Raw genomic sequence first — 27245 nt, forward strand, 5'->3', positions numbered from 1 at the left:
CGACCCCCCAACCCCCCCGGACACCCGGCGCATGCACACACACACACACACACACACACAGTTGTTCTCTACCATGCAGCCAAAGTTTCGCAGCCATGGTCTTTTTTTAATAAGAGGCCTTTATGTTAGAGTCTGTCAGGAAAGGTCACGGTTGTGCAGGCTGCGGGTGAACGACTCCATCAGTGTTGGAGCTGAAAGTACGGCCTGCAGCAGGCAGTGTGTCCAGAGCCGGAAGACACACACCTAAATAAAATCACCCAATGACAACACTTTTCAGGGCAGTGCTTCGTCAATGGCCTGTGCAACATTTTGTGTGATTTAAAGCAGCTACATATTAATCATAGCTAAATTAAAGAGGCTACACTCAAACATTTTTTTTTTTAAATGGTGTGAAATATGTACTGTGAATTTATTGTGTATCCGACTATTTCACAGCAGAATACTGTATTCAATCCAAATTACAGCGAATAAAAAGTTACTGTGAAAATAACAGTAATCAGGTCGCTTCTGCAAAATGTCACAGTGGTTATGTCCTGTGCTAAATCACAGAAGCCAACAATATTCTGTAAAATATTGTTGTAACTGATAAATTACTTTATTAAATTACAGTAATCAACACTGTAGTGTAACTGAGTCTTTGACATGAAGATTAAAAGGAGTGATTTTTTTTTTTTTTTAGATCATAATGATTACTAAGATTTATATAGCCTATGGTGATTTTTAATGTTTGCAATCATTGCAGTGTAGGCTAAACAAACAAAATCTGGCAAAGCTTTGCTTACCCTACTGTAACGTTAAGTTTATGTGCAAAAAAAAGTCTTGTGGTGTGATTTTATTTGGAAAGGCCATTATCAGCATAGTAGGTAAATCTGAAATGTATTATATTTCATCCTTCCTGCTGTTGGTGGTGTTTTAATAGGCTACCGTCTGCTCCTGTAGGCCACATTAACACATCCAAATCTCAAAATAAACTATAAAATAACATTGCAGTGATTAATTAATAGGGTTTCTAGCCTACTAAGCCTGTATTTTTTATTTGACTGTTTAACTGTTGGTTATAAGACAGAACTAAAATGGTTCAAACAAAACAGACTAATAATTGAGTACACATAAACAAGGCCTTGATGCTGGGATCCGATTTTAAAGCCAGCCAGTCCTGTGGTCAGGACAGGACATCAGCTGCAGTAACTGGTGCGGTGTCTCCCTCTTGTGGACGCTACATGCATTACACCCTCACTGATGAGGACAGAAAATGGCGGATTGCAGATGATTTCCCACAACTGTCATCTACACACGCAGGTATGCAAGATACATTTTCACAAGTCTAAGGATGAGCTATAGCCGCTATATAAACATAAAATGCAAATGTGGTCTGTTTTCAGAGGGCTGCATTACACTGTTGAACCTCCATAGAACAAATGAATTGGGCCTACAGCATGATAAACAGGTTAGCCTCGTTCAAACTAATACCCGTATGTACGGAAGCCTATTTACCCCAGATAAAGACAAAACTAGGATGGAAATTAACTTGATGAAAAATAGAAATAAATTCCAGAGTAAGTTGTAAATATGACTCAGTATGAGTATTACTGAGTATTAAAAGTCAGAATTGAGATTTAAAAAAGTCAAAACTGAGAGATAGTCAGAATTATGATAAAAGTAAAAAATATGAGATAACTTTAACCTCTTATTGATGCATTATGGGAATATTCATATATTTTTTAATCAAGGCTAAGTTTTCATCCATTTTTTTCCCTTTAACTGGCAGAAATGAGCTTCCATAGGGTACGATGTTCTGTCTGCTGTAAGGAAAAGTACACAACATTGGTAGAGGTACAACAGGCCACCCATGTGACAAAAGAAAAAAATAATAGAGGAAGAAACCCACACACCACTTTGTGGAGCATCTTTATTATGCCACAAATAAAAGCCAGTAGTTCTGAAAGAGGACCTTGCGAATTTTTTTTTTTTTTTAACTCACCAACAATGACATTCTGAAAATGGTGGAAGCTGATTGTGATATTATAGTATGTATAGTTGGCTGAGCTGTCAGAAAATGGGAGTGTGGAGGACAAGGCGGGTTTGGAAAGTTGAGGTCAGAAATGCAGGGTACAGTGGTGAAAACTGACGTCGTGACAGAAAGTGGACGGGTTGAGTATGAAGGTTAGCAGAAAAACATTCATTTACCCATCTGGGAAAAGTAAAAACAGATGAAGAGAATGCACAGACAAGCTGCATGACAAAATTGCTTTACACAGTCAAACAAGGGGAATGCACACCAGTTCTGCTGAATATACCACATTTATTACTTTTGAACTGATTAATAGAAAGAGTGGGGGCAAGGCCACTCGCATCACTGTCTTTAGAAAACCGAGGAAGGAGAAAAAAAACAAAAACAGAAAGCAGCCCAAAGCAACAATGAATCAACTTGTCCAAGAGAAGGATAAAGAGGGTAAATAAAGCCCAATGAAGACTGTTAACAGAGGGCCTCATTTTTTTTAGACCATAAAATTATACACTCAGCAAGACTCATTAACTTAACATTTCTTCTGCTTTCAAACTCTTGACCCCCCTCTTCTTTACTATTCCTCTCCGGAGCCTCCAGACCCGACCTTCCCCACACACTCCGTCCAACACATGCGAAAACAAAATCGAATATCTGAACATCTGCAGTCCTCTCAAACAAAAACATGGCAAGCATGTACGAAACAGATTCTGGAGTGAGCGCAGTTGACACCCGTCTACGATGAAAATCCACTGAGGAGGAAACTCCACTGGGTCCTGGTTGAAGATGTGAGCATCCTCAGAAGACAGGGGGGGAGTGAAGGAGGGGGGTTACAAAGAAAATGAGACAAACTGCCCATTCTTGACTTTGGGACACTATTATAAGCAAACACTACAAATTTCTATTGGATTTGTGTGTTTGTGTGAGAATTACAGACTTGCTTTTGGACCATAAAAACAGAGGATGATCCTTTCATTTAAAAAAGGAAAAAGCAGCATACAAGGGGGGGAAAAGCATATGTAGTGGAATGGGGTGGGGCAAAAAAAAGATTTCACCTAAGGATGCTATGCATTTAGTTGTAGTCCTATGAATAATCGTTTCCTTTTCTTTTTACTACAAGTTCGAAGTAAGTCTTTAAAGTCGAAAGAAATCAAGAAAGTCTTCATTTAGTTTTTTTTGTCCTTGGTTAATTCTTCACCCCTATTAGAATTTCTTAGAGATCTGGATGTAATGATGTAATGGGGTGGACAGGGCTTTAGGGGGGGCCATTGCAGTCTTTAGACCAAAGCACCAACTGTTACTTGACTCGTCCTTGGCGCTCCTGGAACAAAGTCAAAAAGAAAGCAAGTTACACACAGTAATGGACAGAATATTTATATTTTTAAAAATCACATTTGATCCCTACAACTTCTTCAAGTCAGCGGTTACATTAGCCATAAGTAAAGCTATCTGTTCATCAGGGGAAAAAAACATTAGAGATGATTCAGGCAGAGCAGCCAGAGGACATTAGATCAAAATCTGTGATCTCCATAAAATATGATTCAGTTTCACCAAATCAGTGAATACAGTTATAAAATGGTGTTTGTGTACAGCAATCAGTGAGGCCCACCCCCAGAAGAGTGATACAGGGCTATCCAGTTTGATATTGGATTAGGCTTGATTGAATTAAAAGGGGACTGTTGGGCCTTGGCAGAGGTATGCGCTCTACTGAGTGCCATTCTAGCTCTTGATGATTCTTGCCCAACTATAGACCGAATCACCTCAAGATTAACAGTCACTTTCTGGTTGATTTGCATTGTCATTTTCAGTTCAACAGAACAGAAAGGTTTAGTGATGTAGAAAAAAAACACAGTGGTCCAACAGGAAGTTTCTACTGGGCCTATTTTAAGAAGTGTGCTGCTTTGCTAATGTATTTGATCTCCACCCAACAGCCACATCTCGTACTGCTACTTTGGGGTTAACCCATGCCGTTTTCTTTAGTCTGTGGCCTAACAGTGTAAGTGTTGTTAGTAGTGAGATATGAAAGAATCAAACAAGTACTTTAGATGAGTGAGTACATATGAATACACTTTTAAATAACATTGTGAAACAAGACACTTCAACTGTAGGTAAGCTAGTGTGATGCAGGGGCTTTCTACCTGGATGTTATTGTAAACAAACATTGTGGTGGGTGCTACAAAAGGACAGTTCAGACACAGTAACACATTTCTGTGAAACGATTTCAAGAAGTATCCTTCATGTATCCAAAAATATCATGTACATTGCTTCTGCATATGGTGACAGATGACGCAAGTTACCTGAAGCCTGTAATGACTCCTGTTGCTTGGGTTGCTGGGATATGGCTCACTGCCTTGGACCTCCACCTGTCACACAGAGGAGTGAAAACTGAGCATGACCGGAAGAGACACAGACACTTCAATTTACCTAGGTCAGGCATTTGTTTAAAATCTGAACAGATTTTCATAAGAGTAGTAAGGTTACTGCATTTACCCACCAGTTCATCAGCAGAAACTTAAATGTGTATTATATAACTTTGCCTGCAGACATCACACAGGCATTGGATTTAGTTACAGATGTCTGAAGAGAAATCTGAGAGCTTCTACATTAAAACTAAAGACTATAACTTGAATAAACAATGAGTGCTCTGGAGAGTTATTTAACCTTTCGTATATTGGCAGTGCTCATCCCTTGCATCTATCACTATGCTGACAGTAACATGGACATAAGGTACTTTAGATCTGAAGACAGGGTGTCTATATGTCAACAGCTCTCAAGACACAAAATTCCACATGTTTGAAAAACTGCTGGTCAGGCAAATGATTTGGTTCATACATAAGCCGCTAAAATATGACACAGTATTTAAAATATCATAAATTAAAACCTGAAAAGAGCATCAAGTTATACAACTGCAAATAATATATGAATGTTAGTAACAGTACAATTATGGTTGCTACATTAATTTATGTACAGAGGTCTTGCTTGCTGTTAAGTTTGCCAAAGCAAGCAGCAGATAAAATCCTCAGTTGCTCCTCACAAAATATCAAATATAAACTTAATATTTTAAAATAGGGATTCTGACCGACACTCATTTCTAGAGCTACTGTATCCGGGCTTTTAAGCACTCAGTTACCTTTCAGCAGCACAATTTTGTGGCGTAAACAAGCTAGGCATCACGTTCCTCAAGCATACATCAAATGTACAAAGATACAGTGGAGTAAACAAAGTAAATATAGAGATCAATCAACACATTTCTTAGCATGATCCAACTAAACTCACAACACACTGGAAGAGAAATGTTTCCATATCCACAGAATAAAAGAAGCTTACCCACGCCCACTAGCAAGTAGGCACATAATGGCAATTTACAAAAGGTTAACGAGCTGCTGTGTTAAGGAAGGTAAGCCAATATTATCATCACCATCTTAGCAAACGTTTCCCTTCATTTGTCCCTCTGCTGGGTAAAAGGGTTACAGAATGTGTAATACAGCTGTGCAGGACATCAAAACCCCAGTAGTATTTTTTTTCCCACAACTATCAGACATGTAAACGAGCATCACTTCATTGAGTGAGCTGTAATATACATTAGCGTGTATATTTTGTTTCTTAAGTTGATGCTACCAGTTCAACAAAAGAATAACAGATTTCACCCAATACCAAAATGTGTTCAAACATAAGAGGTATAAAAAAAAATATACTTCACATATCTTCAGGTAGCTGTACAACCCTGGTAAGAGTTTCAAAATGGAAAAGCTAAAGCACAATATAAAATCCATCAATTCAATCTTCAAATGTCTTCATGTAATCCAGTGAATATTTCCATTTCATAACATTAGCTTGGAATGAATATCACCGTTGAAAATTATTTCTGGTGTTCATTCTTCTGTGTCTGTTATTCTGTTTTAAAGCCGAGCAATACACACGAGTGATAATACACGTAGAACCCATAACACCACAGTGAAAACTGAAGAGAAAGAAAAACCACAAAATATGCTCCCATGTACAATCACTGAACTCTGACAACGATCTCAGTCCAACTGTAAATCCTTGAGATGTTCCTGTATTCCTTTAATGTAAAAAGAAAGGCAGAACATGCACACACGCATCCAAATGGCTTCATATACACCACCTTTTTCAACATAAGTTGAAGCAGAGCACTTTTCATTCACCCATTTTATCATTCACTTTATTCGACAGTGAGTTTGTTACCTTTTTCACACACTCTTCCTCCTCCTGACGCTTCTCGTAGTGAGAAAAGTCATCGAAGATGGAAGTGGTGTGTTTATATCCAGCGATGATCTTTAGCACCTGCCTGGCCTTGTCCAGTGGTACCTCCTGTGTGTCCCGAGAGTTGGTCACTGGCTTGTTTTCGTTGTTCTCCAGTCGAATGTGCCTTAGCTGACTGTTGGGAACGTCCTTAACAAAGATCCAGCGCACATCAAAACGACCCTTCCACTTGTCCTGTGACCACACGCCAGCAGACGTGTTGTAGTCCACGGGTGAGCGCATCTCTGCCACGCCACAGAAGTGACCACTCCCATTGACACTGAACAGAAGATAAAGCGGCCCTTTGCCACCCAACGAACGGTAAGCCGCATCGAGCCTCTTGTTGCCATGCTCCGTGCTGCACCAGATGTTATACTTGATGGAGCGGTGGATGTCATCCTCTGAGTAGCTCTTGATGATAAACACCCTGCCCTGCTTGGGATTCCAGTCAAAGTCCTTGGGGTTATAATTGTTGACCATGCGCAACTTCTCTAAGACTGGGTGTGGCTCAGAGGGGACCCCAGGAACCACACCCACCCCAGATGAGGTGGGAGGTGACTGGCCTGTTCCACCCCCGCTGCCATCCCCAAATCCATTGGCCCGGTTCCGGGGAGGGACCCAGCGAGTAGGTTGAGAAGGTTGCTGTTGTTGGCTTGGGGGAGGAGGACCCTGGGAGAGAGGAGGTTGGGGCATTTGAGCCATACCTGGTTGCCCAGGTGGAAGCTGATGTTGCCCCATCTGGGAAACAGGTGGTACCATCTGTCCATTGCTTAGGGGCATTTGTGGGTTCCCCGCAGCAGTAGCTCCGGGCTGTGGTGAAGCCTGGTTGGGTGGCTGCCCATTGCTGGGAATAGGGGGCACCTGCTGAGGGGTGGCAGCTTTAGGCATGGTGCCCTTGTTGTCCCAAGTGCCTATGTCCATGTTGTGTTTAATGGGCGGAGGAGGCAAATTGGCACCGGCCATGCCACCCTTGGTTTTCAGCTTGGGTTGAGGCTTGGCTGGCTTGCTGGCAATATCGGCCCAGGAGGCAGGCTTGGCAGGTGCAATTGAGACAGGAGGCATGCTGGGAGGTCCTACAGATGATACAGGACCAAGGGGACCCCCACCAGGTAAGCCAGAGCCAACCACCTTAGGCGCCATGTCCCCGTTCCCACCTGGAGCAGCACCGCCGATCTTAAGCCCTGCCATGCCCTGATCGAGGCTGTTCATACCAGGTGCCTTGTTAAGGGGCTCGTTGGCAGCAGGTGCAAACGGGGACTGTCCATCGATCATGGCACCCCCAAGTGAGCTGGGAGCATAGGCATAGCTGCTGCTGTAGCCAGAGCTCTGCGGTGTCCCCGACTGTCCCTGAGAGCTGCTATTGCCCCATGCCGAGAAGTCGATGCCACTGGGGAAGAAGTTGAAACCGTGCTGGCCCAGGAAAGGGTTGCTCCCCAGGGGGCCTGGCTGGCCAAACATAGCGTCCGGGAGGTAGTGGGGCTCCCCATTGCTCAGCTGTCCATAGGAGGCCAGGTAAGGCATAGGAGGGTCCCCACCTGTGGACCATGCTGCCTCATTTAGTGAGTAGGAAAATCCTATGGAGGGGCTGTAGTAGCTGGGCATGTACGAGTCCGACATGGCCGTATAGGCATTGCTCTAAATAGAAAGAGAATCTGTTTTAGTAACAAGATTAAAGCAACAGAATGTTTTACATGTGTATACCTTTTATTTTGTAGATCCAAAAAGTCACACCAATAAAAGAGATGAGCAAAGATATGCTATTATTATTATTGTTGTTATTATTATCATCATCATCATCGTTATACACCAAGGAGTCACCCTGCAATAATGAAGCTATCTTTATATCCCTCCCGCTCCTCTTTAATCTGATCTGTAAATACACAGCACTGAACTGTACAATGAAGAAAAAGTAACAGTCTCTCTCACATAAGGACAGTGCATTCTTCTAAGAGGAGGGAAATACAGACTCCATTCTTTTCCTCGACAACCCACTTCACAGGCGCTGCGTGTCTGTTACTATACAAGGGGATCTCCATCTACCGCACAGTGGAGAGGAATTAAAATCCAAGGCCACTCGAAAACTAGATAATCAACAGAAGTCCGTATTCCAGCTGCATTTCCTTCAGGTCTTCCTTTACTTGTATTCCTCAGTAATGTTAAAAGCAAGGATGTGCAGACACAAGGAAGACTATGTGTACATGTATCTTCTGGTAGGGAACAGCTTTGAGAGGTGTTGCAAAAAAGTGACACCAAAACTACATTTGTATCTTCCAAGTAATCTGTTTTATATTCGTAGAGGGAAGTTTTGAAACCAACCAACAAATTGGTTGAACTTTTGAGCTACCTTGTTCTTAAATATACTTAAAATGACTAAAAAGTGAAAAAAATAATAATAATAATAAAAGCAACAATCGAAAGCCCAGGTGGAAGTTACAACATTTATCCATGAAATCCCCTTCGATCATCAGAGAGAAATAAAAAGTTTTATGATTAACTGAGAACAACAACTCTTTAGCAGGTACTTCAGTCTTTTGATAATAAAGATGATTCAACTGTAAAGCAGCACCTGTAGGCAAAGACCGGTCAATAGCAGCTTACCTGTCTGGCCTGAGTATTCAGGTAAGGCTCAAACTCATCGTCATTCAAAGTATCCTTTTGGGTCACAGCTCCGTTTTGCACTGAAATAGAAACAGACTGGTGTTATCACGTTTGTGTGACAAGAAGAGATGCGAGTGGTGGGATACATTACATTTTCGGGTCCTTTCACATCAGCATCACCATAACTTATTACATAACTCTTCCTGCAATTATTCATGAGTGTAACAGGAAAAGCAATCAAGCTGAGAAACGACAAAACATCATGTAACAGCTCAAAATGCTTCAGATAACACAGCATGAGCTTGCATACTGAGGTGAAACCAGTGAAGTGTTACATGTTAGCACTAAATAACACCCAAGACATTTTGATTCCCTCATCAAAATAGAAATGTAGGCTAGCTTATGCCATTAGTTACATTTCCAGAATAGATTTAATGCATGTTCAATACAGGTGGACCAGTGCTGGTTTGTCTTCACAAGTTTCGGAGTGCGCTCAGATGTTACTGTGTTAGATGGAGGAGACTCTTTGAGAGCTTTTCAGGACGTGGAAAAGTTGAATTAAAAACACACAGGTTAGCAAATACATGTCATCTAACAGGACAGCCTGAACAGCACGAAGACGGGCAAAAGCGAGGCCCATTTGGACCCAGGAAAAGCATATCGGAAGACGTGTCATTTTTGGGTTAATTTAGCAAGCGGCTAACGTTAGCACGCTAGCTGTGCGGTTAGCTGCATGCAGTGCGCAGCGTCTTCATGTTAACGAGCGCCAAGAGTCCTTTCAACATGACGGACTTGGCTAACATTAGCCGAGTGGCCAAGCGTGATAGGATGGCACCTGTAGCTTAACACTGCGAAAATGTTTGCCAGTGACCAACGTCGAGAGAGACTGGGCGGTCAGAGTGTATTCTCGCACCTGTCAGTGCGATATAATAGCGTTGCAAGCACAACCAGGAAAAGGATGCTGATGTGTATCAAGTTGCCATTTAACGTTAGCTAGACGAGAGGTAGCTAATGCTAACTGTGGTAACCTCACAAGTGCCATTTCGGGGATGTGATGGGAACTCAAAGGGGGTTAAGTTGAGGGCCGAGAGCTCTCTTATGAAACGCAAGGCAGTCTTGAGTTTCATTTAAGTGGCAAATTAAGCGCAAGATTACTCACAAGTTACACAGACAGGCCCCACTTGCCAAGCTGCTAGGAGAAGACAAGCTATCGCATCCGCGCACGCAAGGTTTTCAAAGCGCACGTAAAAAGATCCGCATTCACTCAACCCAAGTCGACAATGTTGGACAATATTCGCTCTTACCTTTATTAGCTTGGCCTTTCGGTCTCTGGATTGGGTCCAGGTGATTCATGAAGGTTTGATTTATGAGAAGAGAGGAAGGGGAAAAATAGATGAAGAGATATATTTTCAGCAGTCAGTTCCTTTAGCAGGTGGTCAGGCCTACTGCACTACTGAGCCACAGCCGCTGCCTCTGAGCTAAGCTATCCTCGTTAGCCGTCGCGATGCTGAGAAATTTGGCCCTCGTAAATGTTCAGAAAATACCTCTCTTTACCTGTTCAAGAAGGCTGCTGGCTGACATGTCTTTCCCCCCCGGAGCCTGTGTAACTGTATTTACTCCTAAATAAAAGCGGCAGGGTGTAGAATCGGTCTATCTATTGAAGAGTTTCAGCCAAGCGCCCCTATCTCTCTACAGAGCCTGGTTTCTACACAATGGCGGGCTGCAGTTTGCCTGACAGACTCACTCCTCAACATGGCTGGGCGGCCCTCGTCAACCCACGATGGCATTTATTTACAACTGAAAAGCGCCCCCTAGTGGCGCGGAGGAGCCACGCTGAACCCGCTACCTGTCACATTAACGTCCAGACTGGCACAGCACGGTGTGAAACCTCAAAGTGTTTGATATTGAGCAGAAAAATAAATTAATATATGACTTTGTAGGCCTGAATGAACTGATAAACTGTGCAATAGCTGCATAACTAATCATCATGAAATGTTATTGGAATAATACAATTAAACAGAGGTGAAAACAGACACGCAGTTATAGATGCCATGTGCAGTGATGGAATGTAACTAAGTAGATTTACTCAAGTACTGTATTTAAGTACAATTTACCTACATTTTACTCCACTACATTGATGTGATAACTTAAGTTACTTTGCAGATTGCACACTGCATCAGTGTCAAACTAATTGGATCTGTCAATAGCTGGTTGACCCATAGTATACACAGTATACACAGTATATATACAAGTAAATATATGTATAATTTAGTTGTACTTGTATTTTACTTACATTTTTTGCCAGAAAAATAACTTTTAATACTACATATCAGATGTTTTCAGACTTTTACTTACCGTAAGTACTATTCATATGGGTGACTTTTACATGTACCAAAGGAACATTTTAACACGATATCTTTACCTTTGCTCAAGTATGACTTGGGTACTTTTTAGTCACGTGTTTAGAGCAGTCAGAAATAACAAATGAAATTACAATATGGTCATTTGAAAGACAATATTAGGCAGCTATGTAAAGCTCGCACTTAAACTGTATTCATCCTCTAATTTAAAACAAAAGAATTGAAGCTAATAATAATGATAATAATCAACCAATTGATAAATGTGTCACAGCAGTAGCCAACTATTTAGCCAAAGGTTTCTCAGCTTTTGTGAAATTTGGCATCTTTAAACAAACCTGTGGTTGGATCCCAAAGACAAAATATATATCACTCAAATGAAACTCAGTTGAATTCTCGCTATTTGTTCCAGCTGTAATATTTTTAATTCTGATTTTGCAAGAATATAAAAAAAACTTAACCACACCTGCATAGGCATCACTTAACTTTAAAGCGCACAATCCAAAAACAACACTGTCTAGACTAGAAAATGTAGTACACTACATAATTAATATTCATGACAGATTAAAACAAATGCTTTCTATCCTTTAATAGAATCCTACTCAGTTCAGATATGTTGTTCACACAATGAACATATTAATGTGTGGGACTGTGATCAGCTCTCTTCTCATGTCTAAATTATATCTAGAATCTCTATTTGTTGCACCAAGATAGCCTAAATTTATTGACAGGTGTTAAAAAGGTCTTCATGGTTGCAACAAACAATTACTTTCATTGTTGTTTAAGTTGCTGATTATTTACTCGATTAATCTATTTGTTGCGCGGTCTATAAAATGTCAGAAAATTGTGAAAAATGTTGATAAAAGCCAAAGATAATGTCCTAACATGTATTGTTTGTCCACAACCCAAAGATATTAAATGTACTGTCAAATAAAGAAACCTTAAAATATTCACATTCAAGAAACTGGAATACGACAATTTTTACTTAATTCTTTAAAAAATTACTTAAACCGAGTTAATCGATTATCAGAATAGTGGACAGGTGATTTATATTTGACAACTAACTGATTAATTGTTGCAACTCTAATGTTCATCATCATAAATAACAAGAGTGAGCTGTTTTTCTTGCTTCCTTTTTAAAACCTATATCACCCACAAGCACTGGATCGCAGATTAAAGCTCTTTTACCGTGAACTCTCTGAAATATAGAGCATTACTTGACATTTCATGCCCCCACCACAAGGTGGACTCCTTGTCACAGTCATGCATTTGTGATGTAAGCGCGGCAGTGAGGTAAGCAGTAGCTTCAGTGTAGTTTGCAGTTGTCACTCATCACCATTCAGGACTAGTTCTCTGTGTTATCTTCCTTTGAATCACACAGGTCTTCTATTTGCATACAAGACATCCTCTCATGGTTGTTAGACTGCGGTTTACAGACTATTCATTTGTGAAGTGCTCTTGTTGGTTTCCATCCAAGCTCAAGCAGTTGTGACACTAATTAGAGGTGTCGCCTCACCGGTCAGTTATGTGCTGTTATCAGCCTACAGTTAGCCTCGCTTTTACCGGGAATATTGGCATAAAGGAGCAAATGTGTGACATGATGTTGATATGTTGATTACATGGTGATGTGGTGTGATGTAACAAAGTCACAGAATGAAAGGTGGGACTACTGGCGAGGCGTTTCAGGCACTTCAGGAGCAGTGTTTTGTGTGGGAGAGAGGAGCTCCCGTTTGTAAGACCTTTCAAGACTATTTTACATGCACAAGAACAAATACAGAACACTCAAGGAAAGTAAAGATAATGAAAAAGTAAAATATATATCCTTTAATATATACCAAATGTGTTGTTTAATGTCATAAATGTGTTTTTAGCTACAGTCACTCTTTACCTTTAGTACCAGTTTAGTGCTGAAAGTTGACATCATGCAGGGGTTATACGACCCCCTGTTACTGTACTTATCATTTTTCAGGGCCAAGGGTTGGTCAGATGGCATGTGACTAAATGGCACCAAAGAACACACAACACAGAGCCAGGAATAACCCCACCCTGGAGTCACACAAACACACACTCACACACACTCACACATGACCAAACCCTGCACAGGGGAGCAGATTACAAAGCTTCTTCAGGGGTACTTCTTTTTAAAATCACGTGCTAAAACTAAAAGAAAATCCTGGGTGAAACAGGAATAGACGCCGGGCAGCCACAGTATGTGTATGAGTGTTTTAATTAGGACACACTGTGCACTGTATACGCGGTGTATGAATAACACAGGCAAATAAGGATAGCGAACCAGTAGCTGTGACAAGACATTTGACTCGTGAAACATGCCTTGGACAGTAGCACGGCATGCGTGTATCATATTCCGCCTTTCAACTCTCAATCATTTTTTGGGTGGTTGACTTTTTTTTTTTCCCAGGGGCTTGTTGACTGGTGCGGATTGGACAGGTGGCATAGCATGGAGACGAGCTGGCCATTTACCAGCCAATAAAAATAGCTGTGGTCTCCATGATGTCACCGGTGAGTAAATCATAGCTCCTGACTGTAGAGGGAGAAATAAAATGAGAGAAAGAAAAGAGGAACACACTTTTATAACAGTTTTATAATGTTTTTCCTTACCTGTCTGCATGTAAACGCATTTCACACTAAGCTGCTTTTTTCCCCTTCAGTTTTCTGCACGTCTTTCTTTGCATGTGTTCCCCTGTTTTCTTACATCTGCATATTCAGAGGTATGTAAATCTATACAACCGGCAAGACGTTAAAAGACCAGACAAGGAAATACCATGTACCGCAGGCCAAACTTCCTTCTTCAGTCAGTCACACTAGGCTGCAGTTGCCAGAAAGGGTGTACAAACTAAAGCCGGAGTCTGATCTCACTCCCATACCTGGCATTCTGAAGTCACAACACCATGCTGCCAATGTGGAACTTGATCAGTCGTAAATCTCCTCTGTTTGACCATGTGACATGCCGCATTGTGATTCTGCCCTGCGTCCACCCTCCGTATCTCTTTCCCCCCCACCTGCTGCCACCAATAGTGCCCTTCTAGCTGCAGCCCCCTTTGGCACACTGAAGCATGAATGTCGGGCAGGAGGGTGACAATCTCACATGTCCCAGATTAGTGTGCATCTTCGTGTGTTTGTACCTATTCCTTTGGCTTTATTTGTATGTGCGTGCGTTTCTATCTAGTGTGTGAATTTGTGATTGTGTGTGCATAACTCCAGTGACCCAGTGGCAACGTGTCAGCAGGGTACCCTCAGTAATAGGATGTTAGGAATGTAGCACTTGTCAGCCTCTCCGAGGATGCTGTTAATTCACATTCTGTCCATTTCAGAGGGTTAGCCTTTAATAAACAGTGAACATTTACCTGTGTAGACGCTATCCCTGTGTTCGTGTGTGTTACAGTGTGCAAATTGCTTCCGTATAATAGTGACATTTGAAGTTATGTTGATGTGCTGCAGCTCTGGTTAGTACACATTTCTCCAGGCAACTCCACACGAACAACTTCCAACCCAGTGGCCACTTACTGTTACTTATAATCACATTATTGTGCATTATAACAGGGATTCTAGTGTGTTATAAAATGATTGTAACGTATTACAACTATGTGTATTGATATACACTATGATCCGTGCAAAAACAGTTAGTGATCAGCAGTTATGAAGGATTGAGGCCATCAGTGAATGCTTCATAATACTCACACATAACGCATTATAACTATCTTTTTAATGCATTGTAGACATTGGCATCATAATGTGTTATGATTATTGCTATAGAGCATTATCAATATCCATGAGTGCTTATGTCTAAGAGTGCATTGCTGTAGGCAGATTATAACACATTATAAGTATGTTCATAATGCGTAACAAGGCATTAGAGGCATGGGCTTAATTAGAAGTGTTATCACTTTAAAAAAGCTGAAAAAGCTAAGAACGTATGTAATTCACATGTAAGAAGGAGAATTTCTTATGTGGAAATGTGTATTCATTTGTTAAAAAAACAAAACAAACAAAACAAAACAGAAAAAAAGGCCATCACTCGCATGTGACATCATTTTAGTTCACATAAAAATAACCAACTGCAATTGAAAATGTGGAAGTTACACACAGAGAAGGAGTCTTGGTGTGATCTCATGTGCCATGTTTTGGGCATGTTCCAGCCAGTTTATCACACAGCATACATGCCACTGCTGACCTCATTTCAAAGCATTGTGTTGTCACTGCCCAGTGCTGTTGTTTCCACATGTGGAAATTCTAATCCCTATGTGGAAAAAAAAAAGAAAATAGCCTAGATATGTGATGTTTTGTACAGATGTTTTCTGTATGGCCTGTAAATTAATTCCCATGTACTTGAAACTTGCCTGAGAAAGCATTAGAGTCGAAAGCAAATCAGTTAACACGGATTTCATTCAACAATGTCACGAATAATGATATGAAGAGACAATATATTGCGGGTGATTTTAGGTATTTCCTGAATATATTTCAAGAAATAGAATGAAAAATTAGAAACATAGACAAATTGTGGCTTTTAAAGCAGCTAGATGTTTGCTATCAATCAGGTTTCATGTGCTCGCAGGTTGTTTTTCATCTGAAACTTAATTGCTTCGGGTAGTAAAAATGCATTAACCAATGTAAGACTCTGGTATGCTGTAGAAATTGGTTGGCAGTGATATAAAGTGTACATGATTTCTAATGAATGGCCTGAATTAAATGTAATCCCCAAAATGCTTAATTTATATCTTACTGACTCCTTGACTGGAGGCTCTGGTACTCTAAGCCCTGGTGGTCTGTGCGGACAATGAGGGAGTTGTTTTAGGGAGAAAATAGCTGCACACTTGCACATTCTATCACAGCAGATTTATCACCAACATTTGTGTAGAAGGATGAATGAGCCAAACCTGTCCATATGTGGCCCTTTGTGTGTGTGTGTGTGCGTGAGTGTGTGTGAGTGTGTGTCTGTGTTTCCGATGACACTTACTGATGATTTTGAACAGCTGAGATGAGTTTGTGTGGAACTGGACAACGGGGCAGCTGTACATCTCTGTCTTGGACATATGCACACACTCACTCACTCACACACACACACACACACACAGACGCACACATAGACACACATACACATCGAGGCATAAAAACAACAGTGGAATCCCGAGGGTCCGACCCCCTTGGGACCGAGCCAGACTGAGACCTTAATAAAGGCCTTGTTGTTTCAGGAGGTAGCTTATAAGGTTTCAGGTTCATATCTCAACAAGCCCCATTTTACAGACAAGCACCATAAGCTCACTGATCACGCTGCATTTACATACATGATTCCTCAATTGTTTTTACATTCTGACAAATGTCCTTAATGGTTATATAAACTTTTATTGGGAGGAGAATTATGTATCTGTATCTGATTACAAAACATTAATGAGGACAATAAACCCAGACGTTTGAAAAAAATGTGTAATTACATTATAGTTACATTGTCAAGGATTTCTTGATTACATTCTTGATAACGTCTTTAAAATATGGCAATTAAAAAATGATGAGATTATAGAAAATCATGACAACCGATTCTCTATTAACTCATGAAAAGCACATCTGACATTTGGAGTCTGTAGACAAGTGTTCTCTAAATGATGATTTATTGATACTCGAGATTTTATTCCTCTTTTTTTTTTTACATTAAAAATGGAAGATTTTGAGTCAGTGCTCCTCTTGTGTTACAATCAGAATCAGAATCAGAAATACTTTATTGACCCCCGGAAGGGAAAATGGGGTCCATTACAGTTGCTTCTTAATAATAATAACAGCAGCAACAAAAACAGCATCCCACATGTTGTAGAAGTGCACACAGTACACCTGCAGTGTGTACCATTATAGTTTTTGTAAAGGTAATTCAATATGACCAGCTGTGAATGCTCAATATGCAACATGCATTGTGTTAGCATTGAAAATGTTTTGAAAAAACATTTGTTGAACTCAAATTTTCGTGGGTGCGTCCATTTTTCAGTATAAGGCGTAATATTTTCACTGGTGGTTTTGACATGATCCAAAGGTATTCAAACCAGATTACATTGTTTTCTAATCCAATGGATTACACCACCAATTACAATGCTCAGTGGGTCAGTAATGACCCAACCCTGTAAACAGATTATGCCAATCTATGATTGGTGTTGCGTGAGCTGACTTCCATTGTTGCAGTCACCCTCCTAAAATTATAGCGGTTTGGACCCATTCTGTATAGATGTAGGGGAATGTGTCTTTCAGGGTGGAAAGGCCCCACAAAAGAAAACGTAAATACAAAATGGGACTTTCTGATCAACAATTCTCTGCATATAATCATGAGATAATGTCCAAAACTCATGTCCTTTGGTGCAAAACCATGTGGGACATATGTTAACATAGCCTCGTCAGGGCACTTTCAGCACCCAGGGTCTCTTTTGAGCTTAAATGTATACAAGAGAACATCAAATACATTCTGTTAACAATCCTAAAATGACCTAGTGCGAATAACACATGGCAGGCTCTCTAATTGATTTCCCATAAAGCTTTCACCTATAGTCTTATATTTCTGTAATAGCACAGAGCACTAAAGTGATGCTCCATGACCTGTACCGTATCTTGAGCAGTGCTCCCTTTTCTTTAATGTACTCAGGTATTTGTAGCATAGGGTATAAACTATTAATGGTGGTGTTGCAATGTGAATAGTGGTCTAAATAAAACCAGGTTGCCATTACTACCGCAACTGGCCCTGCAACATCTCAGCCAATCAGAGACTTTGCCTGGTCAGACCTCTTTGAACAGAGGCGGGGCCTAGATGTGCTGCAGGGTCACAAGGAGTGATGTAACCCGTGTTTATTTTCAGCATATACACGTAAATGTAGACACAGGGACACCTCCACACACACACACACACACACGCACGCACGCACGCACGCACGCACGCACGCACACACACACACACACACACACACACACACACACACACACACACACACACACAAGTACAAGTACACAACTCTTGCACATACTGTTCTTTACATGCAAAGAGTTTAGCATGCACAGTTGGGTATCCTTGACAAACACAAAAGTGCCGACCCACTTGTCGGTAGTTTTTAAATGTGGGACATCTGCCATGTTTCTGCAGGCTTTTTGTCTCACTTGTCCTATTCCTAGTTTGGTCAGTTGATGACAAGTGCTGCGGCTTGTACGTGCACACAATTGACAGCAGGGGGGTGGCTGTTCTGGGGGGAACACGGGGCGATTAAATGGAGAAAAGGTGTGTGTATCACTAGGGAGGACAAGCGGGAGGGAGAGAGGCAGAGACGGAAAGAGAGACAGAGACACAGAGAGAAATTTAGTCATAGCCATTAATACTAATAGTGGCCTCCCTTCCCTTCTGTCAGCTGCAGCTGTTGATCACGCTGGTGTAACACTGAGCTTTCTAGCATTGCATCACTCTCTTTCTCCATGACTCCAATTCTGGCCTGCATTACACTGCATATATATGGATCAAGTGGCACATATTGCACAGCACGCTGCGAGGGTAGTGGACTGAAGACGGAGTAGTGCCCCAGTAGTGTTAATATTGTGGATTTAAACATTTGAATCAATTCATTAAAGTGTTTTAGAAACTGACACACTCTGTTGAGGCTATATACAACACAAAACCATGCAATTTAGCGTATAATGTTGCAGTGCCATGCTGTAAAATCCGTTTATCAAGACCCTGGTGCAAGAGGTCAAAGTGAGAACCGCAGTGTTGCATGTCCACTTTATCCACCGCTATTTAAGAGCATGTTCGATTCATTAGCATGCCATTAACCTGCCACCAGTCATTCATACTATGTGTGATGTATGCATAGCGAGATGTTGGTCATGTTCCCCATCTAGGGAACGCAGCGCAGGGACGATGTAACTTCCCGAGGAGCTCGTCCACTCGCATACATCAGAGACATTCCACCTCATCTGACACTCGTCCATGGAATTCTGCAAATTTTCCACACTATTCTCCGAGGCACACAGGCAAGTGCCTGTCAAAAAGACTGGCATGCCCAAACATAAGACACCTGTAAAGCTTTAAAACAAGAAAACTAAACTACGCTTTCTGGAGAATGTATCTAACGTGTTGTTTTTATCAGGATTAATGTTTACAAGTGGTATTTTTTGACATTTTGTACATGATGTATGATGATTTCTGTTCTCTGGCTGTGTTTGTGATTGTCATCAGGTATGTTTGTGTGTGTGTGTGAAAATATCTTTTTGTTTGCACTGCTGATAGGTGATAATTTGTCATAGATTTGTGCAGAGTCCCTTTCTCCTCTGTGTTGGTATGACCAGTGTATGCAACCTATAGTTGACACCTATGTGTCATTCTGGGAACACACTAAATACTTCAGATGACTTCGGGGTTTACTTGGCAACCGATGGCTGTTTTAAGACCATGGATACACTTCCAGCTTGGACTGAACACAAAGTTTTGTCAGTGCCCGCACACAGTACATGGAAAGAAATAAAAAGTCACTGTATCGCATGTATCATGTGCTCATTGTGGTGGCTCCATGACTTCATCCAGATCTATTTGTGTAGCTGGCTGACTTTCTATTTAACCTTTATTTTACACGGATGAAGAAGATGTGGAGCCATGATTGGTCACAGGTGGTTTCTAGCTTTTATCTAGAAAACATTAGAAAGGAAATTTTGACATGATTTACACCTATCTTTTCTCTCCCTCTGCCTATCTATCTATCTATCTATCTGTCATATGCTTTCAATAATTTCAGCTATCATCAGTTTATTTTTAATGTCAAAAGGAAACAATCCCCTCAATCAATAATCTGCCATACATGTTGTGTGATAGTGGGGTGTGTGTGGGGGGGATGGAGGGCTGCTGTCTGGTGAAGGTGGGAGGGGTTGACACAGAGATGTACAGGACAGGACACCCTCATGCTTGCTCCATAAACCTCACCACATTTTGCTGCCGCAGCTGTCGTGGCGCACGCAGGGAGCAGGAGAGGTGCGCTCCTTCTATTGGGGGTGACTATGTCGAGTCTGGCGAGGGCTTTTTCCACACTGATCAGCGATCAACCGAGCGCGTTTCTCTTCGGCTAAAAGACAAGCCCGGAATGTTGTCTCTCCTCTTTCTCACAGCAAGGTCGGTTTCCACAGAACAGTGAGGACACCGCTCATTTACCATGAGCTGTTTGGATGTTATGTACCCAGCCTATGGACATTACGCACCGTACGCACCGACTGCTCCTGCTTTTATCAGTAGCTTTCAGGTAGGAAGTGAGCGACCGTTTAAATGTTCCTGTCATATTTTTTTCTGATTTTCAGTGTTAGCAGGGAGATGGGTGGTTGATAAGAGGAGCAACTGTTAGGCTAGTTTACGCAACTTGTGCGTAAAAGCAAAAAAACTGATGGATACATTGTCACGTGTATTTATTAAATCTTTGTAATGCTGGCTAAGTATTTTTTTCATTTAATAAGTCATTAATGAGCATCTATATTTGCAGTGCTGTTTGTGTTTTAACAATCACACAAGTCCTTCTGCACCCACACAAGTCATATGTTGACGCGCGCACTGCTCGGTCGCGCGCACATGCCCGTGCTGCCACACACAAAGAAAAACATTATGTCAAAAATGTCTCATAGGCAGCTCTGGGACTGTCCTCTGCAACACCTGTCTTACCCCCCTCTCTCTGACTCCCCCCTCGCAGGCTCCCACAGGTCTGAGCAGAACTTCTTCTCACTGCCGGGATTTTATGGACACTCCCAGGGGTCCCGAGGGGATGTCTGGGGGCCCAGGCCCCGGAGGATCAACTTCCTCCTCATCTTCATCCAGCTCTTCCTCATCCTCTTTCACGCCTGCGGCTTTGAGGCCAGAGGAGGGCCCCAAGGAGAAGCAGGAAGCCCCCGAGGCAGAGTATCTGACTTCTCGCTGTGTCCTCTTCACCTACTACCAGGGGGACATCAGCAGTGTGGTGGATGAGCACTTCTCCAGGGCCCTCAGTACCTACATGGATGGAGAGGGCAAACGGCGGGCATCAGACCAACGGGGCACAGGTAGACCGCATTGTCCATGTCTAAAGACTATTCATAAGAATAAAAGCACACACCTGTCTGTGTATATGCAGTGAACTTTCTGAGATATGCTGCCCATTCATTGTAATGGAGGGATTTAAAGGTCCAGTATGTAGGATTTATAGAAGGAATATAATATTCATGATTATGTTTTCATTCATGTATAATCACTGGACCTTTAGTAAAACCACAGATTTGAGTTGGCTACATCCGTTGGTGTAATGATAAGCACAAACTCTTAGTAAATCTCACGTCCAGTGTGTAAACATAAAGACAACAAGCACCATTTTATTACGCAAAACCATTAAAGGTGCAATATGTCAGAATTGGCCACCTGTCAAATTCATACTCCAAACACATAGGGGGCAGCATATCACCAGAGTAACCAAAAAAAATGTACACATTGCCCTTAAAACAATTTTTTTAAATCTCAAAAATAATTAGGGCCCCAGTTGGACTGTTACTGAACCAGTTAAGCTGAGAGAGAGTCACACCAGCCTGCTGTATGTTGGGTGAACTGAGTGTAGGCTGGTTTTGTGCTCTGCAGTTTCATCATTTCCATTTATTTATGTGAGCACAGGTGCCACAGTTGTCTTTTGAGGCCACACAGAGTGAGTTGACAGTTCTGCAGAGCACAGCAGAGCGTCAGACAGGTGATGTGATCCGGTGACAGCACTTAAGAGCTGCTTGTTGGGACTGTTGTCCCTGGAGAGGGCGGGGAGCAGGGTTCAGAGGTCATGAAGATCAGGAGCTGTTGGGAGTCAAAGGGACTTCTTTCACTCTGGTTAGGGTAACAATTAAAGGAAAAGCAAGAGAAAGCATGCGCACCTAGATTTGTTTTTAGCTTTTGCGGTGAAAAAATCTCCAAAATTATTAAAGGCAACTTTTGATGTTTAGTTATTACATGGTCTTGTGTGCTTTGGCAACCTTTTTGACACCCTTTCCACCAGCAGCCTGCAGACGTCTCTTGGATATCCATGTAGGGCCTATGGCCTCTCCTCTCTCCCTCTCTCTGCTGTCGCTGTTAGTCTCTTTCCTAGTTCAGTCGGACGTCTTCATTTCGGCACTAACACACGCTTCCTGCCTCACAACAGATGCTATGTTTATACATGGCCGTAAGCGCACAGCCTCGCCGGCGTATCCCCTTCAAACGTCTCCGCGGCTGCCATTCTGACTCTCGCTCCAGCTCTTGCCCCACAATGGGTGCTCAGTCAGTTGCCCGCCTGCCTGCCCGTCAGATTTATATACGCTGCAGTCGGTGGGATAGGGGCAGAGGGAAACACTACCTCTCAGGGTGCTGCGTGGTGTCTGTTTTCAGAGGAATATCTAAATATAAAAGTATACTGCTAGAAACATATAATGGCTCGCTGACATTCTGTCAAGGGCGAGGAGAGGGGGGAGCAGAGAAAACAACAGGTGGGGGTGCAGGAGACAGAGGAGAGGGGCGGTGGGTGCTAGCACAGGGTTGCATGTCTGAGTGTGTGTGTGTGTGTGCATGGGTGTGTTGTGAGACTTTCAGAAGTACCGGGCTGACATGAGAGTGAGAGATGTCACCACAGCGAGTGATTTAAGGCCTTGGGCTCCCTCCAGGTCAGAGCGTCGGCCTTATATAGAACTCTAGGATATAGGGACGTCTCTCTTTCTACCTTTCTCTCTGTCACTCTCTCTCTCTCTCTGTCTGTCTGCTAGAACGTGGTTGTGTTTATTTGTGTCTTGTTGGGGCTCGGGCTGTGTGACAGTATGATCCAATGGGGAAGATATCTGGGCTAGAGGGTGTAGCAGTCATGTGAGCGACATCAACGTTCTAGCATGGGTTCCTCCCCGCACAACGTTTGTCTCCATAAATCAAGTGATTAGCTACACAGTTGTGCAACTGTTCGTGACTTGGCCTAAATCTGATTGTTGTTTATCCTCCTTCATCTTTAGATACCCCTTCACCAAGCAGTCGACGAAGCTTCCCCCCTTCCTTCTGGGACAGTAACTACTCCTCGCCTCAGAGTCGCTCCCACTGTGAGACGGGCGCTCCTTCCTATTCCATGGACCCATACGCTTCAGGGTTGCACCCGGGCCTGCCGCACCCGCACCCGCACGCTCACCCTCACCCACACGCTCATCCTCACTCCCACCCTCACGCCCCAGAAAGCTGGGCATATCCCCAGGCCCAGGCCTACGGGCCCCCACGGCCTCTCCACGAACTGTACTCACCGTCTGCTTTGGAGCCCCACTACGGGCCCCTGCTCATGCCCACGGTGAGGCCACCTCATCTCCCCACCTTGCCAAGCCACTATGAGGTGAGCAAGCTGGAGCCCACTGCCTCCTGGCCCAGCCTGCTTCAACCTGCAGATGTCAGCCAGTCGCTGGCACTCAACATGGATGCAGGTAACCACACAACTGTGTCAGGCTTTTTCCAATACTGTTTGGACAATGAAAATGTTCTTTTATTCACAGTGTAGAAAAAGGCAAGTGGAAAGTTTGGATCATCTTATACAGTAGCTACGATACTTTGAGAAACAGATGCTTTTTTTTCCTTATTCTTATTCTAAGTGTTGAACATAATAAAGGCACACTTAACCCATGATGTCCACAGTGGAAGTTTATCATTCCCTTTACGGCACTTAAAATACCATCTAAGCTGAACAAATCCATAGAAATAGCATGAATTATACATCCTTTTTAATTGTTAGTCACAAAGGACCATTGAAATCTGTATTTCCTTGTGTAATTCTGAAGAAATAAACAAATGAGTAACACAATGTAATTAATTAAATCTCAAATCTCAAAACTACAAGGAGTTATATCAAATTCTTGGTAGCAATGGATTCAAACAACTTGAATTTCAATAATATATACTTTGATCCAGTGTAAATCTCACATGTAACATGTCAAATGAATGTTAAAACTTATTTTTGTGATTTTTTGCATTTAAAGTCAACTTTTTCTACCAATTAAAGGTCCAATATGTAAGAATTATAGATCAAAACATTCAGAAATTAACTAAAATTATCAACAGCATGTGAGGAAACAACAGTATGTATCCGTGACTGTGTATTCTGTTGACGAGAGAGAGACACTGAGGTTAGCATGCTAATCAGCTAGCTCCAGGCCTGTAAAGCCTGTTTCTCCCAGTGGTCCAAAGCTCCAGTGCTAGCGGTGTAATCACCAACACTCCCCCTGGCTAACAAGCTAACAAGCTAACAGTCATGGATGTATGAAAAGGATACAGTTAGCAGCAGTTAGCAATTATTCAAACCAATTTGTTTGTCGTGTGAATTGAAGTTGGACAATTCTTACATATAGCACCTTTAAGGCACGATTAATATGTGAAATCAAAACCTTTAGCCTTTTATGAAAGTATTTTTATGTTAGGTACTAAATACTAAATGTAGCAATTAGTCATTGATAGGCTAAAATTCTTCAGTGCACCAATTTTGCTTTTACATGTTATTAATTGACCCAAACACAGAGGAACTCGTGCCTTCCGACAGCCGTTCACACAAATAAACACACCCCATAGACGCCATAGATGCCATAGACACTCCCACCATCCTCTTACACAAACATACACACACAGACACACACAATACATCATAATCATCACAGAAGCTCCTCTAAAACAGGATGTTTGGCAAAAGTAGGCTCCATGACAACCTGTGTTCTGTTGTTCGCCATTGTCCTCATTGTTTCCTTGTCCTTTTTTCTCAGGCCTCCAGCAGCACAAGAAAGGCAAGGAGCTGTACTGGTTCTAACGAGCCCTTCAGTCACATTGACCAGCCATTACCAGATCCAATTAGTCCCTGGACCTGCTCCGCTATTGAGGCAGCGTGTCCCTTTATCCCCCCCCCACCTCCTCTCCCTCACACACACACACACATACACACACTTACACGCACACTCCATCCCCATCCATCCACCCTCTCCTCTCTCTGCTCCTGGCCTCCCCTGCCAGTATACAGCCTTGCTCCAGGTCGACGTGTGTGCACCATGGAGATAAAGCAGAGCGAGGGAGAGAAAGGAAGAGCGAGAGAGTGTCACTGGCTATAATCTGTGCTGTTGCTCGCATCTCTCTCTCTCTCTCTCTCTCCTGACGCTGCCGGTGCAGCACAGACCTTGGCGAGGTGCGAGCCACAGTGACCTGTTTGGACTGAGAAAGACGGGATCACAACAGACTTTTGCAGAGGACAGAGAGATAGAGGGATGAATGTGGGGACAGGGGGATGGATAGCGGCGAGCAGGGATTCCCTCCAACGTCCCTGGTTATCTCTGTCTCATGCTCTTTGTTGGTACAGTGGTCGTCATCATCCACTTATCTGCATTGCACAAATGCAACATGCAGCGATAAACAGGAGCAGCAATTATGGCGGGTTGTGCTTTGTGACTGTCATGATGCCTTTTTTTTTTGGTTGTTATGATATCATTTTGTTCTCTGAAATAAAGTGTTTCTATTTATTGGTGTTTATGTGCATTTCTAAAAATGTTTGGTTAGGCCAGTGTTCCGAAATGATCGTGATTCAGTTTATTTTGTTTTCTAAAGCGAGAGCGTGTCGACAGAGGTGTTTCTGGAGGAGTTTCTCATGTATGTACGATGGAAGCTTTTGTGGGAAATAAAGGTCAAAAACATGTCAAAAATGTGATCAGTTCAACAAGTATTTATTATATTTTTGTTGCTCTGAACAGACTCAGAGATTGTGTTTCAATATGATGATGCTGTTCCATTAAAGTTCTCTGTGTCATTTTTGGACTTTCTAAATATTTTGGGATTTTTACGTGTGTGTGTCAGTTCTCAGATTTGTGTCCAAGAAGATTGTGATGTCAATAAATATTTTTTGGTAAATTGCCCCTTCTCAAAATCACAGCTGCCCAAAGTTGGCCGCCATAAGGTTCAATTTGGCCCGCCAACTCTTTCTCGAGAAAAATAAAACCTAATTAAACATAGATATATATGACATGAATCGCTGTTCAAGCTGTTTCATTTTTGTAAGGAAGAATTGCTCTTTAAAGAGGCTCTATGTAACAATTTGTAGTGATTTGCATATATTAAAGCTGCTGTAAGTGATATATTTGTATTTAAATACTTGTTAAATAGCTCTATATTCCAGCAGTAATACCAAAGTGTTTGTTCAGTTACCCATGTCTCTCCTCCCTCTGCTCATGCAGTAAAAGAGAAAGTACATTTTATGGTATCCCTGCCTACTTTATCCAATCAGGACGGAGAACTCCATAAAGAGGTCCTGTCTGTAGAAAGCAGGATCCTCAGTGATTACCGCTGTATGTGCGTGTGGTGACGCAGAGAGGAGGGAGGGACTGCTAACTGCAAAACAGGCAGGAAGTTAACTAAAATGACGACGACGCTTCCAGCAGCAGCAAGTTGTTTAATGCTGCTGGACTGTGGATGTCTTTGTGAATGACTCAAGTTCGATTTTGCACGCCAGTCCAATAGATGAGACTTAATGCACGTTGTCGAGTGCCTTGTCTCGGTGCCTCTCTGCGCCGCTAACAAAGAGGAACAGCAGCTTACGTTAGTTTAGAAATGGAGTAATAAATGAACGACTACCTCCCAGCACAACGCAGCAGTTCCACAGAGCACCTTTAAATATCAAATATAATAGATCCCTAATTACACATTGTTTTACACAATACAGTATAATAGGTGGCTGCTTTTGGCCCACAGCTCACCATTAAATTTAAATGTTGGCCCTCCAAGGAAAAAAGTTTGGGCACCTCCCTCCTAAATGTTTACCTTGCATGACATTATAACAACAGTACTGGAGCTGCTGCTAAATCAGAGGACATTGTAAGCAAATACTAATACTTCCGTTGGATTAATGCTAATATTAGCTTCAAGAAAATTGTCTCAATATTGGACAGAACACACCTGATATACAATTAAGGCCTAATTATGTGCAGCTTCTCATCCCCGCACTCTGTATCCATGTGTGGATATTTTAGTAGCCGTGTGA

At 42.1% G+C, this 27245-nt stretch overlaps 2 protein-coding genes across 3 annotated transcripts; one reads left to right on the forward strand and one right to left on the reverse strand.

The window, feature by feature from the left end:
• Positions 1–1948: 1948 nt before the first annotated feature.
• Positions 1949–10622, reverse strand: ythdf2 (YTH N6-methyladenosine RNA binding protein F2). Its single transcript, XM_084380816.1, has 6 exons — positions 10421–10622; positions 10171–10195; positions 8867–8946; positions 6212–7903; positions 4303–4368; positions 1949–3326 (listed from the first exon to the last, which is right to left on the reverse strand). The coding sequence occupies exons 1-6, from the start codon at positions 10445–10447 to the stop codon at positions 3303–3305; spliced, it is 1914 nt and encodes a 637-aa protein (XP_084236942.1). The 5' UTR covers positions 10448–10622; the 3' UTR covers positions 1949–3302.
• A 9551-nt stretch (positions 10623–20173) lies between these two features.
• vgll2b (vestigial-like family member 2b) lies at positions 20174–26026 on the forward strand. 2 transcript variants are annotated; one of them, XM_084382201.1, is made up of 4 exons: positions 20174–20486; positions 20925–21270; positions 23215–23667; positions 24991–26026. In XM_084382201.1, exons 1-4 carry the CDS (start codon positions 20400–20402, stop codon positions 25032–25034), a joined length of 930 nt encoding a protein of 309 aa, XP_084238327.1. In that variant the 5' UTR covers positions 20174–20399; the 3' UTR covers positions 25035–26026. The 2 variants fall into 2 exon arrangements, with proteins under 2 accessions (XP_084238327.1, XP_084238328.1); XM_084382202.1 differs by having other exon boundaries at positions 20174–20359.
• Positions 26027–27245: the final 1219 nt, after the last annotated feature.

This window comes from Pagrus pagrus, assembly GCF_965226575.1.
Source record: "Pagrus pagrus genome assembly, chromosome: 18".
Taxonomy (NCBI): domain Eukaryota; kingdom Metazoa; phylum Chordata; class Actinopteri; order Spariformes; family Sparidae; genus Pagrus; species Pagrus pagrus.

Excerpts from the sequence above, each read along its gene's own strand:
- ythdf2 (XM_084380816.1), bottom strand. The coding sequence starts at position 10,447 with ATGTCAGCCAGCAGCCTTCTTGAACAG. Across the intron at positions 8,947-10,170 it reads GAAAGGCCAAGCTAATAAAG|TGCAAAACGGAGCTGTGACC; the intron begins GTAAGAGCGAAT and ends TTTCTATTTCAG. Across the intron at positions 7,904-8,866 it reads TGAATACTCAGGCCAGACAG|AGCAATGCCTATACGGCCAT; the intron begins GTAAGCTGCTAT and ends CTTTCTATTTAG.
- vgll2b (XM_084382201.1), top strand. The coding sequence starts at position 20,400 with ATGAGCTGTTTGGATGTTATGTACCCAGCCTATGGACATTACGCACCG. Across the intron at positions 21,271-23,214 it reads ATCAGACCAACGGGGCACAG|ATACCCCTTCACCAAGCAGT; the intron begins GTAGACCGCATT and ends CTTCATCTTTAG. Across the intron at positions 23,668-24,990 it reads GGCACTCAACATGGATGCAG|GCCTCCAGCAGCACAAGAAA; the intron begins GTAACCACACAA and ends CTTTTTTCTCAG.